At 37.5% G+C, this 12971-nt stretch overlaps 1 protein-coding gene across 1 annotated transcript in view; it reads left to right on the top strand.

Moving 5' to 3' along the window:
- Nucleotides 1–12971, top strand: part of LOC113661681 (adhesion G-protein coupled receptor D2) — a 56772-nt gene that overhangs the window by 13275 nt on the left and 30526 nt on the right. The window contains exon 20 of the mRNA XM_047802760.1: nt 333–453. Coding sequence (XP_047658716.1) covers nt 333–453 — 121 coding nt within the window. The remainder of the gene's footprint in view (nt 1–332; nt 454–12971) is intronic.

Here is a 12971-nt window from a genome sequence, read left to right as displayed (position 1 = left end):
CGACTTTCCTCACAGCTGGTTCGTTTTAGCAGTCACTTGAACTGGATAGTAATTTTATACTAAACAGAATTAAAAGTTATTTAGTGTGGAAATTGTCACAACGTGAGACTAAGCAGTGTCGCTTGTCAGGCTTGGAATGACCATGAGAGCTGCCAAGCTGCACAGTAAGGCTGGAGATTGGCAGGACCAGGCTGGGCGAATAAGATTAAAAAAATGTTGTGAGAAATTTTATTCTGTATGTGAAAGTGTGTGTGTGTGTGTGTGTTTTAGTGTCTGTGTGTGTTGGATATGCCCTGCATGCACTGATGGTAAGACATCTGCTGTGTTTTCAGGGCGGCGGTTAAAGCAGTGCTGGTTTTGCTGCCAATTTTAGGCCTGACCTGGCTGTGTGGAGTTCTCGTGCCTTTCTCCATCATCATGGCTTACATCTTCATCCTCCTCAACTCACTGCAGGTACATTTTAACACTTGTGGCTGGGAGAATCACACACTTGGGAAGTTAAATGAATGGAATGTCATGAATGGAATTTATTTTCATTTGCAATAAATAAAATAAAATGAAAAAAATAGACAGTGAAAGTATTTACTGATTTATTAGTTCAGTTCTGCTACTCTGAATACCTTAATAATAATTATAATATATAAATAATATAATAATAAAAATTATAGCATTTTATGCACAAAAAAACAAAGAGCTTGAAACAAAAATCTTCATCAGTTATGTAAATTGTAAACTTAAGTAACATTGAAATGAATTATTTCTATGCCAAAACAATATTCAATATAGAATTAATTCTGATGTTAAGACAGCAAATGAAATGAATTAAAATATAATTATCTTTATTATTCTGTTCTTAGGGCATTTCTTCACTATGCACAATACTGATCTTAAACTCAAGAGAAATTATATATTTTATATGGATATATTTATATAATCCTGAATAGATGATTAGCAATATATCCAATACTAAATGAATCTACATTAATTTATCTGTGATATTTTTGTAGCAGCTCATTGAGCCAACTATGAAAAAAGTCCATCTCTTTTCTGCTGGTGATGTTTGATTACTGTGTTGGTAATTTGTGTTGCTTAATCAGTTGCATCTACAATAGAGTTGTATATTTAGCAGGAAAATCAATAGAGATTTAGCCTGAGTCAGATCATTAAACACCACACTATAAATAGTACTGTTTCCCTCACATCTCATTAAGAAAATATTTTAGCAAAGCAATTAATGTAGACGTTTGCTGAAATAAAAAAATAAAAAAAGCGTTCTTTCAAAAATGAATGAAGAAAAAAGTAGGTTTGTGTTTATTTATTCAGACCACAGGACAGTAACAGACACGACGTGTCTCGGTTGTAGATGTTCCCTCTGAGTATGTGTTTCTCATGTGTGTAAGAAAAGTTACTCTTCACTTTAATTTCTTACAGCGTTACATTAGACACTATACACACTGAAATGTCACATTTATTAAATATCAGATTTAGTAAACTGTTCGGTTCGCTTACACTCGGCACCGAGTTATTCTTTTTTCTGCAATAAATAAATTATTATAAGAATATAATTACTCATAGTATGACAATTATCAATGTTTTCTGTGCAGTTTATGATGCTTTTATCTCACGGCAGTTCATTTTACTGAGTTGCCTTGAATTCACAGCATCTCTTCAAACATTAGTTACACTGAAAGCTGTTTTGTCGTCACTCAAATGTAAATAACATACAGTATATCAGATATGAGACTCAGCATGTCTCAGCAGCTCTGTTTAACTTCTTCACATAGCCACGGTGCTGTCTTGCAGATCAGGTGTTTGTACGTACAAACTGACTGAAGCCGATCAAGCTCTTCACTCACGTTTTAATGAAAATCTAACACATCTTTATACTCTAAAACTCCTCACAGCTCAGTACTAATGCATGTGGCATCAATGAAAAGACAGTGACCTCAGTGTCACTGTGGAGCTTTCTGCATTTCTCATTTTTCGCTTTAGCACAAATTACTCCTGTAAGTTATTTTCACAGTTTCATTCAAGATATGATGAAGATAGGAAAGTGAGTCTAAATATTACAGTGCGTATTAATTATACTCTTAAAATCTCTCTAATAGTGGATTAACACTTGAACATGAACATGTTCACATACATGAATAATACATGAACACATAAATAGTTGTAGAGTATTCTGTATAAATTCCCCTGTGGATGTGTGTTGTAGTTAAATGCATTCTAAAACTATCAGACTCACAAAAAACTGTGAAACTGTGATGTGAAGGATATTTAAAGATACGTGAAATATCGTGTATGACGTGTGTTCATTTATTACCTTGGGATTTTCATGTTAAATGATCAGGGAATCTGTAGACATCTTAAATCTAGATGCAAAACCTCAGATGTGTGTTTATGAAATGCTTTCCTCCATGTTTCATTGTATTTTCAATAGGCAGCAAAAACAACATAAAACTTACGCTTGAGAGTTTTACTGTTAAATCAATAAAGCAGATAATGTTGACAAGCCCTTTTCATTGCTCACTCTTACTCTTCTGGTCATCTTTTTCTACTGCTTACAAAATTATTATTATTATTATTATTATTATTATTATTATTATTATTATTATTATTATTATTATTATTATTATTATTATTATACAGAATATTCATGTACACACACACACACACACACACACACACACACACACACACTATATATATAAATATATATATATATATATATATATATATATATATATATATATATATATATATATATATATAATGTTGTGTGAAGTTGTTCTTGGTGTGTTTGTGTGTACAGATATATACTACTAATATTATTAGACTTGAGACTGAGGAAGGCGAGCTTTCCACTATTCACTAGGATGTCAGAAAAAAAATATGCTGGTTAAATGATTTTGGTTCTATTTATGAACCCATGAATCTGTGCCCTCCTTTATCATTTCGCAAGTGGAAGGTTGAGCGAGGAGGAAGCACTTGATTTGTCCATAAATCACTTGAGTCTCTGTCATCCAATCTCGGTGCAATGTCATTCAAAAGCTCACCACTATCTATTACTGGCATATAATAGGCCCCCGCCATGCATTGTCTGTTGCATTATTAGCCCATAACTCCACCCTATCAATAACTTTGAGGATAAAGGGAGCAGAGGAGAGGGTCGGGGTCACAAACTCGAGTCAACTTTTTTGGGCATGTGAAGCGTAGCACATAACGTTGTATGGTGTTGATTTATTGAAGCGTGTTAATAGGTGGGTAGATGAATGTTTGTGCCGGTTTTTATCAGTTAGTCCTGATCTGTTGTGAGAAAAATGTCAGTATTTCTGTTTCTGTGAGATGAAAATTTAACTGTAATTATTTTGGAACAATTTGGGCTTTTAATCAGAAGTCATAGGTTATTTTTATTTAGAAGATATTTCTATACAGTTTTATAGATAGACATTTGAACCATTGTTTCTGTTCAATCATTTTATATTTATTATATTAATATCATAACTTTTTTCACTACATAAGGTTTATACAAAACAACAATATTGCAATATTGGAATGTTTTTTTAGCCAATTATATATATATATATATATATATATATATATATATATATATATATATATATATATATATATATATATATATATAATTGGCTAAAAAAACATTCCAATATTGATATATATCAGAAAAAGTGTGTGTGTGTGTGTGTTAAAGAGAGAGAGAGAGAGAGAGAGAGAGAGAGAGAGAGAGAGATAGATAGCATTTTTTATTAGTCCCTGTGTTCTTAGCACCTTTTAAATTTGTTTTCTGTAATAATATTAATGCAAATTAATAAGAAATGAGACATTTTTGGATCAGTTAATATTAATCATATGATGCTTTACTTAAAAAACAACTATTTCCTTATATGCCAGTGTTAAACATTTCAAGTCTGGTGTTTTTTTTTTTTGAGAAATACTCTCTCTCTCTCTCTCTCTCTCTCTCTCTCTCTCTCTCTCTATATATATATATATATATATATATATATATATATATATATATATATATATATATATATATATATTTGTGGATGGACTGGAACATAATATAATGCACATTGTAATCTAAATATTTGATATCTGAATACTTAATCTGTATATCTGTATTATCGGTATTTTATGTCGATTTTGTGTTACCGGCTTGATAAATCTTAAATCATGTACTGTTTATTATATTGTGTGTGTGTTTGTGTGTGTGTGTTTGTGTGTGTGTGTGGTCTACACACATCTCTTGTCTTTTAAATTAGTCATTTTTATGTCCATTAAATGTTTAAAAACACAGACAAAAACTGCAGTTTATTACAGGAATTTAAGAAAAGATAATCATTGTGAATAACACTCTTGAATGAAGAGAATTTCACCTCGATCATGTACCACTAAAAAGCTTGTCGTACATGGCACCCACCCACATTTATTTGCTTTAGAATTACCTGCCAGCTCCATTTAGTAATAATGTGTGTGTCATATGAAAGCAAACCATGCTGCTAGCCTGGCAGGAGACTGGGGATCTCATGACCCACTGGGCCTGACCTCATGACCTCCCTAAGAGCCTCACACACACACACACACACACACACACACACACACACACACACACACACACACACACACACACACACACACACACACACACACACACACACACACCATTACCATTCCCCCTCTTTTCTCTATTTTCAGACACCCCTCTGACACCCAAATTGTCTGTGTCAAAACAATACCTGTTTTATATAGAAGGAGAACATTTTACCATCTCAAACTGTCATAAGGTTTTAAGATGGAGGAGCAGTTACAGTGGTGGGGGTTCAACACATAGATCTTTTAACTCATACAGTATTTAATTGAACTGCTTGGACTGTTGGCCAGCTTTGATGTATGCTTTACAGATAGTTAATAAGAACTAGGTCAGGATAGTAGAGCAACAAAATCTCTCTCTTTCTCTCTCGTTTTCTCTTTCTGTCTCTCTGTCTCACTTTCTGTCTCATTCTCTCTCTCTCTCTCTCTCTCTCTCTCTCTCTCTCTCTCTCTCTCTCTCTCTCCTGTTAAAAGAAAATACTGATCCCAATTTACAACTGAAAAATTGGCTTTCTGTGTGGAAATGAACCCCAGAATAAACCCTATAATAAAGTGTTATAAGTATTTATTATTCATGTGTCTATTCGTTCGAAATCTTTCTGCACAGCACTTTCAGTGTAGATCACTGTATCTGTTGACTGAAAAGACTGAAGCTCCATTTCAACAAATATGTAGAACCGCAGATCTCCTGCAATGCAAACGACTCAGTAAACAGCAAATCAATGGAACGTCTGCTGTCTGAGCTTTATTTATTACCAATGGGGAATCCTGTGCGTGGTTTAACTGTGGGTGTAATGTGTACACAAGAGACCTGAACTTAAAGAAAAGAGAAAGAGCAGCAGTTCAGCATTCAGTCTTGTTGGCCTCTTGCCCTTCCTGGGCTGGACGCCCCCTCTAAACCCCCACCACCACCCCCAAGCCCCATGTCATTTCCTTGAGGACTAACTGTTCTGCTCTGCCCCATCGAGTGTTTACCAGGACACGCTGATTCTTATTAATCTGGTTCTTGTCGACTGCACGGTGCCAGTAGGGAGAAAAAGCAAAAGAGGCCCATGGTTTGTGTTAAGTGTTTGGCACCCTAGGTGGGGAAAAAAATGCAGCAAGCCTGTCAGATCCTGTGTGACCAGTCTCAAGCCGTGAGCCTTTACACTGTGCAGACGCAGTCCTCTGCTTTGTTATTCTTAGTAATTATCCTCATTAAGTGAAAGCATGTGCCAATCACAGGGCTTTGAATTGTGCCCAGTATGTGGTTGAAACTCACCCTAATGCCATTTCAGTGCATGTCAGACCCTGTGTTGAGTGAGGTCATTAACAGATGAAGAAAGTCAAGACATGAAGCATGAAGCATGAAGCGATAGTGATGAATAGCAGCAGTGACACTAACTAGCTCTTAAGTGAGCGCATAATTGATCATCATGATTACTAAATGTAACACATTTCTCCCCCACCGTTTAATCAATGGCCTGTTTAATTCAGTTATTTTCTTGACTAGAGGAAAACGCATGTCCACAGTTTAATCTGTCATCAGTTGAAATGATTCAGGAGCAAAAAGACGAGTACGTTGAAGAGATACGGGATAAAACTACTGACTGGGACTGTAAGAAACAAAGAGACTGGAAAACGAAGATATATGAAGTCTTCATGTCCATGAGCTACCATTCCTTTTCACTTTGATCTCCTGCCATCCATAGTCAGCTGTGACTGCATGTGACGCTCACACACAGCACCACCTGATAAGGATTGATGTGCTTTGGGAAAAGTGTGGCACATATCGTTAACCCCCAGCCCACTCAGTTCAGGGGACGGAGAATGAATGGTCACCATAACACTATTTTCGAATATATACATTTTTTTCTGGGCAGTTGAATTTCTTTACAGGTGAAACAGCTGTTTGATTTATTATTTTTATCCACACTTTTAGTCACATCTGCAACAGTTTTTTAACATCCATAAATCGTCCTGTAGTCGTCTTGTATCCTGATTTTTATATCAGATGAGTTTTTTCATTTTTTAAATATTCTACCCATTTTGCGGTTTTGTTCACACCCCCAAAACATCAACATGGCTCATGGTGTTTTACGCAGCCATTATTCTGCTCTATTCTGCTCTATCACTGAACGAGTCTGCGTTTAGTCAGAGTTTGAGTCCAGGCTCTGGCGTCTTAAATGGCTAAAACATCACATTTTTCTACTGTCAGTGGAAACTATGTAATTATTATATGATTGACATTGCTTGTATAATTTCATGAGTTTTGACAAGTGGGGCACTCAGAAATGTCTCCTGGACACCTAAGTACCTTTAATTAAACAGCTTCTTGGCACACAGGCTCCGTTTTCCTCTTTCAGATCAAAGAGTGTGGTTTGACCCATGTGCTGAAAGTGTGTATCGGTTTTCTGCAGGGATGTTTGACTTGGCCCTTCAATATGAAATTGTCTTGTTTAAAAACTGGTTTGTTTACCATTCTTTCTCTCCTTACTCTCTCTCTAACACATGTGCACCATGACTTTTTTTGGATATAGTTTCTCTGCGGATTCATTATCCAGATTTATACTTTTATGAAACTTTTATGGCTTTTATGAAGTGTCTGTCCTTTTCGGCGAACGCATTTAGTAGCTCCGGAAACATTTGTTAATTCAAATTTGTTTTAACGTTTGTCACTGTGGCATTCATCTGGTAGCTTAGAGTTAATTACACTGTTTTAGAAGTTATATTCAAAGGACATAGCTCAGTGGTTAGCAGGTTTGACTCACACCTCTGGGTTTGGGCTTCTAATCTTGCCTCCACCCTGTGTGTGTGTGTCTGTGTGTGTGTGTGTGTGTGTGTGTGTGTGTGTGTGTGTGTGTGTGTGTGTGTGTGTGTGTGTGTGTGTGTGTGTGTGTGTGTGTGTGTGTGTGAGTGTGAGTGTGAGTGTGAGTGTGAGTGTGAGTGTGAGTGTGAGTGTGAGTGTGTGTGTGTGTGTGTCTAAGGTTTCCCAGCCTTGTCATCCAAGTCCCTGTGGGATAAGCTAGTTGTTCTTCTTGACCTGCAGTATAAGTGCTACAGAAAATGAATGAACTCACAGTAAGAACTGTACATGGGGTTTCCAAAGCTTTGGGGCAACCAAATGGACATTCTGAATTTTCTGTGTGCTACAATAATATAACACGTTATATTGAAGTTAGTACATATAATAATATATAATGTGATAAAAGTATGCATAAAATAAATATATTGGGAAATGTTCTGTTATTATGGGGGAATTAATCCACAATGTGCTGGTGCTGGTCTGATGTGAGACACACACACACACACACACACACACACACACACACACACACACACACACACACACACACACACACACACACACACACACACACACACACACACACACACACACACACAAGAGGAATGTCAAATGTTCAGCAATTTTCTGCACAGCGACACTCTTTTCTGTCTCTCGATCCTTGGACGATCTCTTTACGATCCTTGTTATGGGATTGCATCTCAAACTAAAACTCTGGACTTATATTTAAAAGTTTTACAAATATGTAAAATATTTAAAACTTACAGAACAATCCAGAAGACTGGACAAGACAAAAAACAGATCTTTCAGTAGTTGTGTAAGTGCCACTAGATGTTTTTTTAAATATTCAATACAAATTGTAATAGAAAAGCTGAGAAATGTCAGGACTCAATAACAGAGACACCAGACTGTTCTGTTTACATGACATTTAGAGTGAAATTTGTCCATTTATGTTAGTGAAAAGGCTACAATATGAAATGAATTTCAGCCTGTTCATTAAAAACATGACATGAAAATTTTTTCCCCTCTTTTTTCACATGACCTTATTTATGTAGAGTCATGACCCCTAAACCCCGAACGCCCTGAAATACACTGACATAATGAAGCTATTGCTATTTAACATGGCATCGGCTTTGATTCGATTCCAGTAGCTCAAAATCAATAAGTAAATTCAGTTCAGGTTTATTTATATAATGGATGCTGTCTCAAAGCAGCTTTACATATAAATACAAACAAAAAATTTATCTTTAATGAGCATCACAGGGTGACGTTGGAAAAGGTGTAGCTCCATTAACACAGTTCTGTTTGGTATACAGTACTGTAGGTACATTTTAGCATGAAGTCACTTATTTGTGCTGTTATCATGTGTCCTTGTGTAATATACAACTCGGAATGTTAAGTAACAGTCAAAAGTTAGAACTCATCTTTTGTAGTTCTAACTATTTCAATGTCTTTATTGGCCAGTGGTGTAAACTCACCACTGTTATCCTTAATAAACATGTCCATCAAATTTATTTACATCAACATCACTTACATCTAAATATTAACACAACTGTCAGTCATGAAAAAGGGAAGCATAAAAAAAACGAAAACATTGCGTAACAGGAAAATAATCAACAACACAGTGGTGTAATGAGATCAAAATAAAGTTTCCCATCATGTGCTCCTATTTGCTTATGTTTCCAATTTTTGCAAAATTTAATTTACAACATAATGAACAACATCATTCTTACAACATCCTCTCTCATCTGTCCTCACTTTTGATGTAAATAAGACAAGATACAGCAGAGAAACTACAAAAGAAAACTTAAAGCCAGGCTTTAGCAGTGACTCTGGATTACTGAATGAAGAAACTATTTTTAGTAAAGTCTGAGGATTAATAGAGTTTGTAATGAGTATTAGTTTGTGTGATCAGTAGTACAGGGTGACAGTAAAGCTGACTGTCATGTCCAGGCATCCACATCTTCTGACCAATACGCTTTGACTAGATCGGTGCTTCAACTGTGTGCTACTGTGCAAAGAAAGGAAACTCGGTTTTTTTCCGATGCTAGATCCAAATTCTCCCTAGTTTACACTTATTTCCACAGATTTTATGTCCCACTTTTTTACAGAGTATGCAGCAAATTGCTCCATGATGTACTCTTCTCTTATGTGTATTAGTAATGCAGGGATTTGGCCTCAGATCTGAGTGATAGTGATTGGCTGTGCACTGGAAATGTGCAGAAACTTAAGTGATTAGCAGGTCTCCTAACTTCCCCTCTCTCTGTTTTTTAAAGAGGAACGATGCCTTTTTTTCTTGCTAAAAGGCACACAAATGTGGGTATTATTATCAAGCAGGATTGTTATCATTGTGTCAGATTGGAGAGGATGGTGAGCTATTTCTCTTGTATACACGGTTGCACGCAGCGCTAGTGGGAACATCTGTTTTGCGCTTGTTGTTCCTCTTGGCTGCTTTTCAATTGGATTTCCTCAAGCAGGTCCAAGAGCTGTCACCTCTGCCAGGCTCTGTTAGCCATCACTGCTGGCCCCTATATTAAGGAGGTGTTTCAGGGCTAAGTTAATAACTCTCCCCTCCTCCTCCCTCAACTGCCTCTGTGACGTTGCTCCTCAGCTCGCTTGACTCCTCATGGGGTGGCCCGTGGATCTCCTCCATCCTTCTCTCTTTGGACTGATTTTTTCCCCAAACAGCCACAGGCTTTTTGTGTTGGACCTTGTGAGCACTCCACTTTTTCTTTTGCTCATCTATTGTCCCCCTCCTTTCTCTATTGAATTTCAGCTTGCCTTTTTTTTTACCCTTACAAATAACTCGATTTATATTAGCTTACAAATTTTGGACATAAACATCTCTCTGTCTGTCTCTCTCTCTGTCTCTCTCTCTCTGTCTCTCTCTCCCTATCCTTTTTTCTCTTTAGTGCTTTTGTTATTTTTCTATACTTCTCCGAGCTGCCCTACAGTTGTCGTCTCCCATCTTTCTCAGGCTGTTAAAAATCTGCTCACTGTATTGAACACATACAGCCTGCACTAATAGACCCAATGTCATTGAACTCCATCTATACTATAAAGTAATTATTTAATGTATGTTGTGTATTGTATGTCTTTTATTTATTCATTCATCATCCATAACCACTGGTCTGGGTGGTAGTGGATCCGGAGTGTAATCCAGGAGCTGGGATGGGACGTCAGTCCAGTGCAGGGTCCCTAGTATACAGACACACACACACACACACACACACACACACACACACACACACACACACACACACACACACACACACACACACACACACACACACACTCACACACACACACAGATTCACAGCTCTAGGGCATTTAGAGTAGCCTCCTCACCGACTATCATGTATATTATGAACCCAGAGAAAGCTCATACTGACATGAGAGTCAGTATGATATACAGTATCGTGAACCTGTGTGTCTCTTCTTTCTTAGGAAAATTATAAATTGAAAAATAATCCTTAGGATGTGGCTAAAAGCCTTACTTTATGATTAAAAAAATACCCATAGAGCATCATTTCTAATGTTTTGTTGCCATATCAGTGCTTTTAGTCCTTGATTCTTTTTTATGAAAAACTTGGAGCAGATAAACTGGTCATAATATAACACAAGTCAGTATGAAAAAACCCAGCAGGCCCACTTAAGTGTGTCCTGATGCTACGTGTGCTGTTTATTCGTAGTGTGCTGTTTGTGATTTTCTCTCTTCTGTTATCTTTACTGTGTCATGCAGCATTTGTTGTTTTTATTATTATACATAATGTTGTTTTACTGTGTTATAACCTTGCATACTTGCACTTTAGCCCTATATCTAAATCTTCTGACTGTGCACAGTAATTAAATATAGGATACAAGTATAGTATAGTGTATAGTATAGTTAAGAATACTATAGTATAGTATAGTGTATAGTATAGTGTATAGTATAGTATAGTGTATAGTATAGTGTATAGTATAGTATAGTGTATAGTATAGTGTATAGTATAGTGTATAGTATAGTATAGTGTATAGTATAGTGTATAGTATAGTGTATAGTATAGTGTATAGTATAGTGTATAGTATAGTGTATAGTCTCGTCTCGTGTCTTGTCTCGTGTCTCGTCTCAGTGTCTCGTCTCGTGTCTCGTCTCGTGTCTCGTCTCGTGTCTTGTCTCGTTTCTCGTCTCGTCTCGTGTCTCGTCTCGTGTCTCGTCTCGTGTCTCGTCTCGTGTCTCGTCTCGTCTCGTGTCTTGTCTCGTCTCGTGTCTCGTCTCGTGTCTCGTCTCGTGTCTCGTCTCGTCTCGTCTCGTCTCTTGTCTCGTGTCTCGTCTCCTGTCTCGTCTCGTGTCTCGTCTCGTCTCGTGTCTTGTCTCGTGTCTCGTCTCGTCTCGTGTCTCGTCTCGTGTCTCGTCTCGTGTCTCGTCTCGTCTCGTGTCTCGTCTCGTGTCTCGTCTCGTCTCGTGTCTCGTCTCGTGTCTCGTCTCGTCTCGTCTCGTGTCTCGTCTCGTCTCGTGTCTCGTCTCGTCTCGTGTCTCGTCTCGTCTCGTGTCTCGTCTCGTGTCTCGTCTCGTCTCGTCTCGTCTCTTGTCTCGTGTCTCGTCTCGTGTCTCGTCTCGTGTCTCGTCTCGTGTCTCGTCTCGTCTCGTGTCTCGTCTCGTGTCGTGTCTCGTCTCGTGTCTCGTCTCGTCTCGTGTCTCGTCTCGTGTCTCGTCTCGTCTCGTGTCTCGTCTCGTGTCTCGTCTCGTCTCGTCTCCTCTGGGCCTCGTGTCTCGTGTCCTCGTCTCGTGTCTCGTGGTCGTAGGTCCTCGTCTCCGTGGTCCTCGTCCTCGTCCTACGTGTCTCGTCTCGTCTCTGGGCTAGTGTCTCGTGTAGCGTCTAGTGTCTCGGTCTCGTGTCTCGTCTAGTGTCTCGTCTCCGTGGTCTCGTCTAGTCTCGTGTCTCGTCTCGGGGTATCGTCCTAGTCTCGTGTCTAGTCTCGTTCATCGTGTATTGTATAGAGTGTTAGCTAGTAATACGTATACGTATAGTATAGTGTATTGTATAGTGTATAGTATAGGATAGTGTGTAGTCCAGTTAAGAATAATGTATAGTATAGTAAAGTGTATATTATAGTGTATAGTATAGGATAGTGTATAGTATAGTATTGAATAGTATAATATAATTTAGTATAATATAGTGTATTTGCAGGCATTCTAAAAACAGTGATTTATTCCTTGCCTTTTCATCTCAGGCTTTTTGAAAGCATTTTGTCTCTTATTATTCTAATTACAGCCACATGTATAAGGTCCTCTTGTACACACAAGGAATAATCCCAACTCTCTTAACTTTGAATCAGGAATCGGAATATTCAATAAAAGAAATATGTACCCACGTTTTGTCTGAATAATCTGACAAAGCTTAAAACGGGTAAATCCCCAGAATAGATGATATCTTTTTAGCTTTGCAGTTTTCCCTTTAGTTTTTTTGAAGTACGACATTAGCCATGCGTGTTTGTCAACCTTGGAAATAAGTTTATTGAATTTATTCCAGACAAAACGAGCCTACAAAATTAGTCCATTAGCATTTTATTAATGCACAGCATTATTTATCTC

This window comes from Tachysurus fulvidraco, chromosome 2 (assembly GCF_022655615.1).
Source record: "Tachysurus fulvidraco isolate hzauxx_2018 chromosome 2, HZAU_PFXX_2.0, whole genome shotgun sequence".
Lineage (NCBI taxonomy): Eukaryota > Metazoa > Chordata > Actinopteri > Siluriformes > Bagridae > Tachysurus > Tachysurus fulvidraco.
Note: the sequence above shows the minus strand (reverse complement) of the source record. Positions and strands in the feature narration are given on the sequence as shown.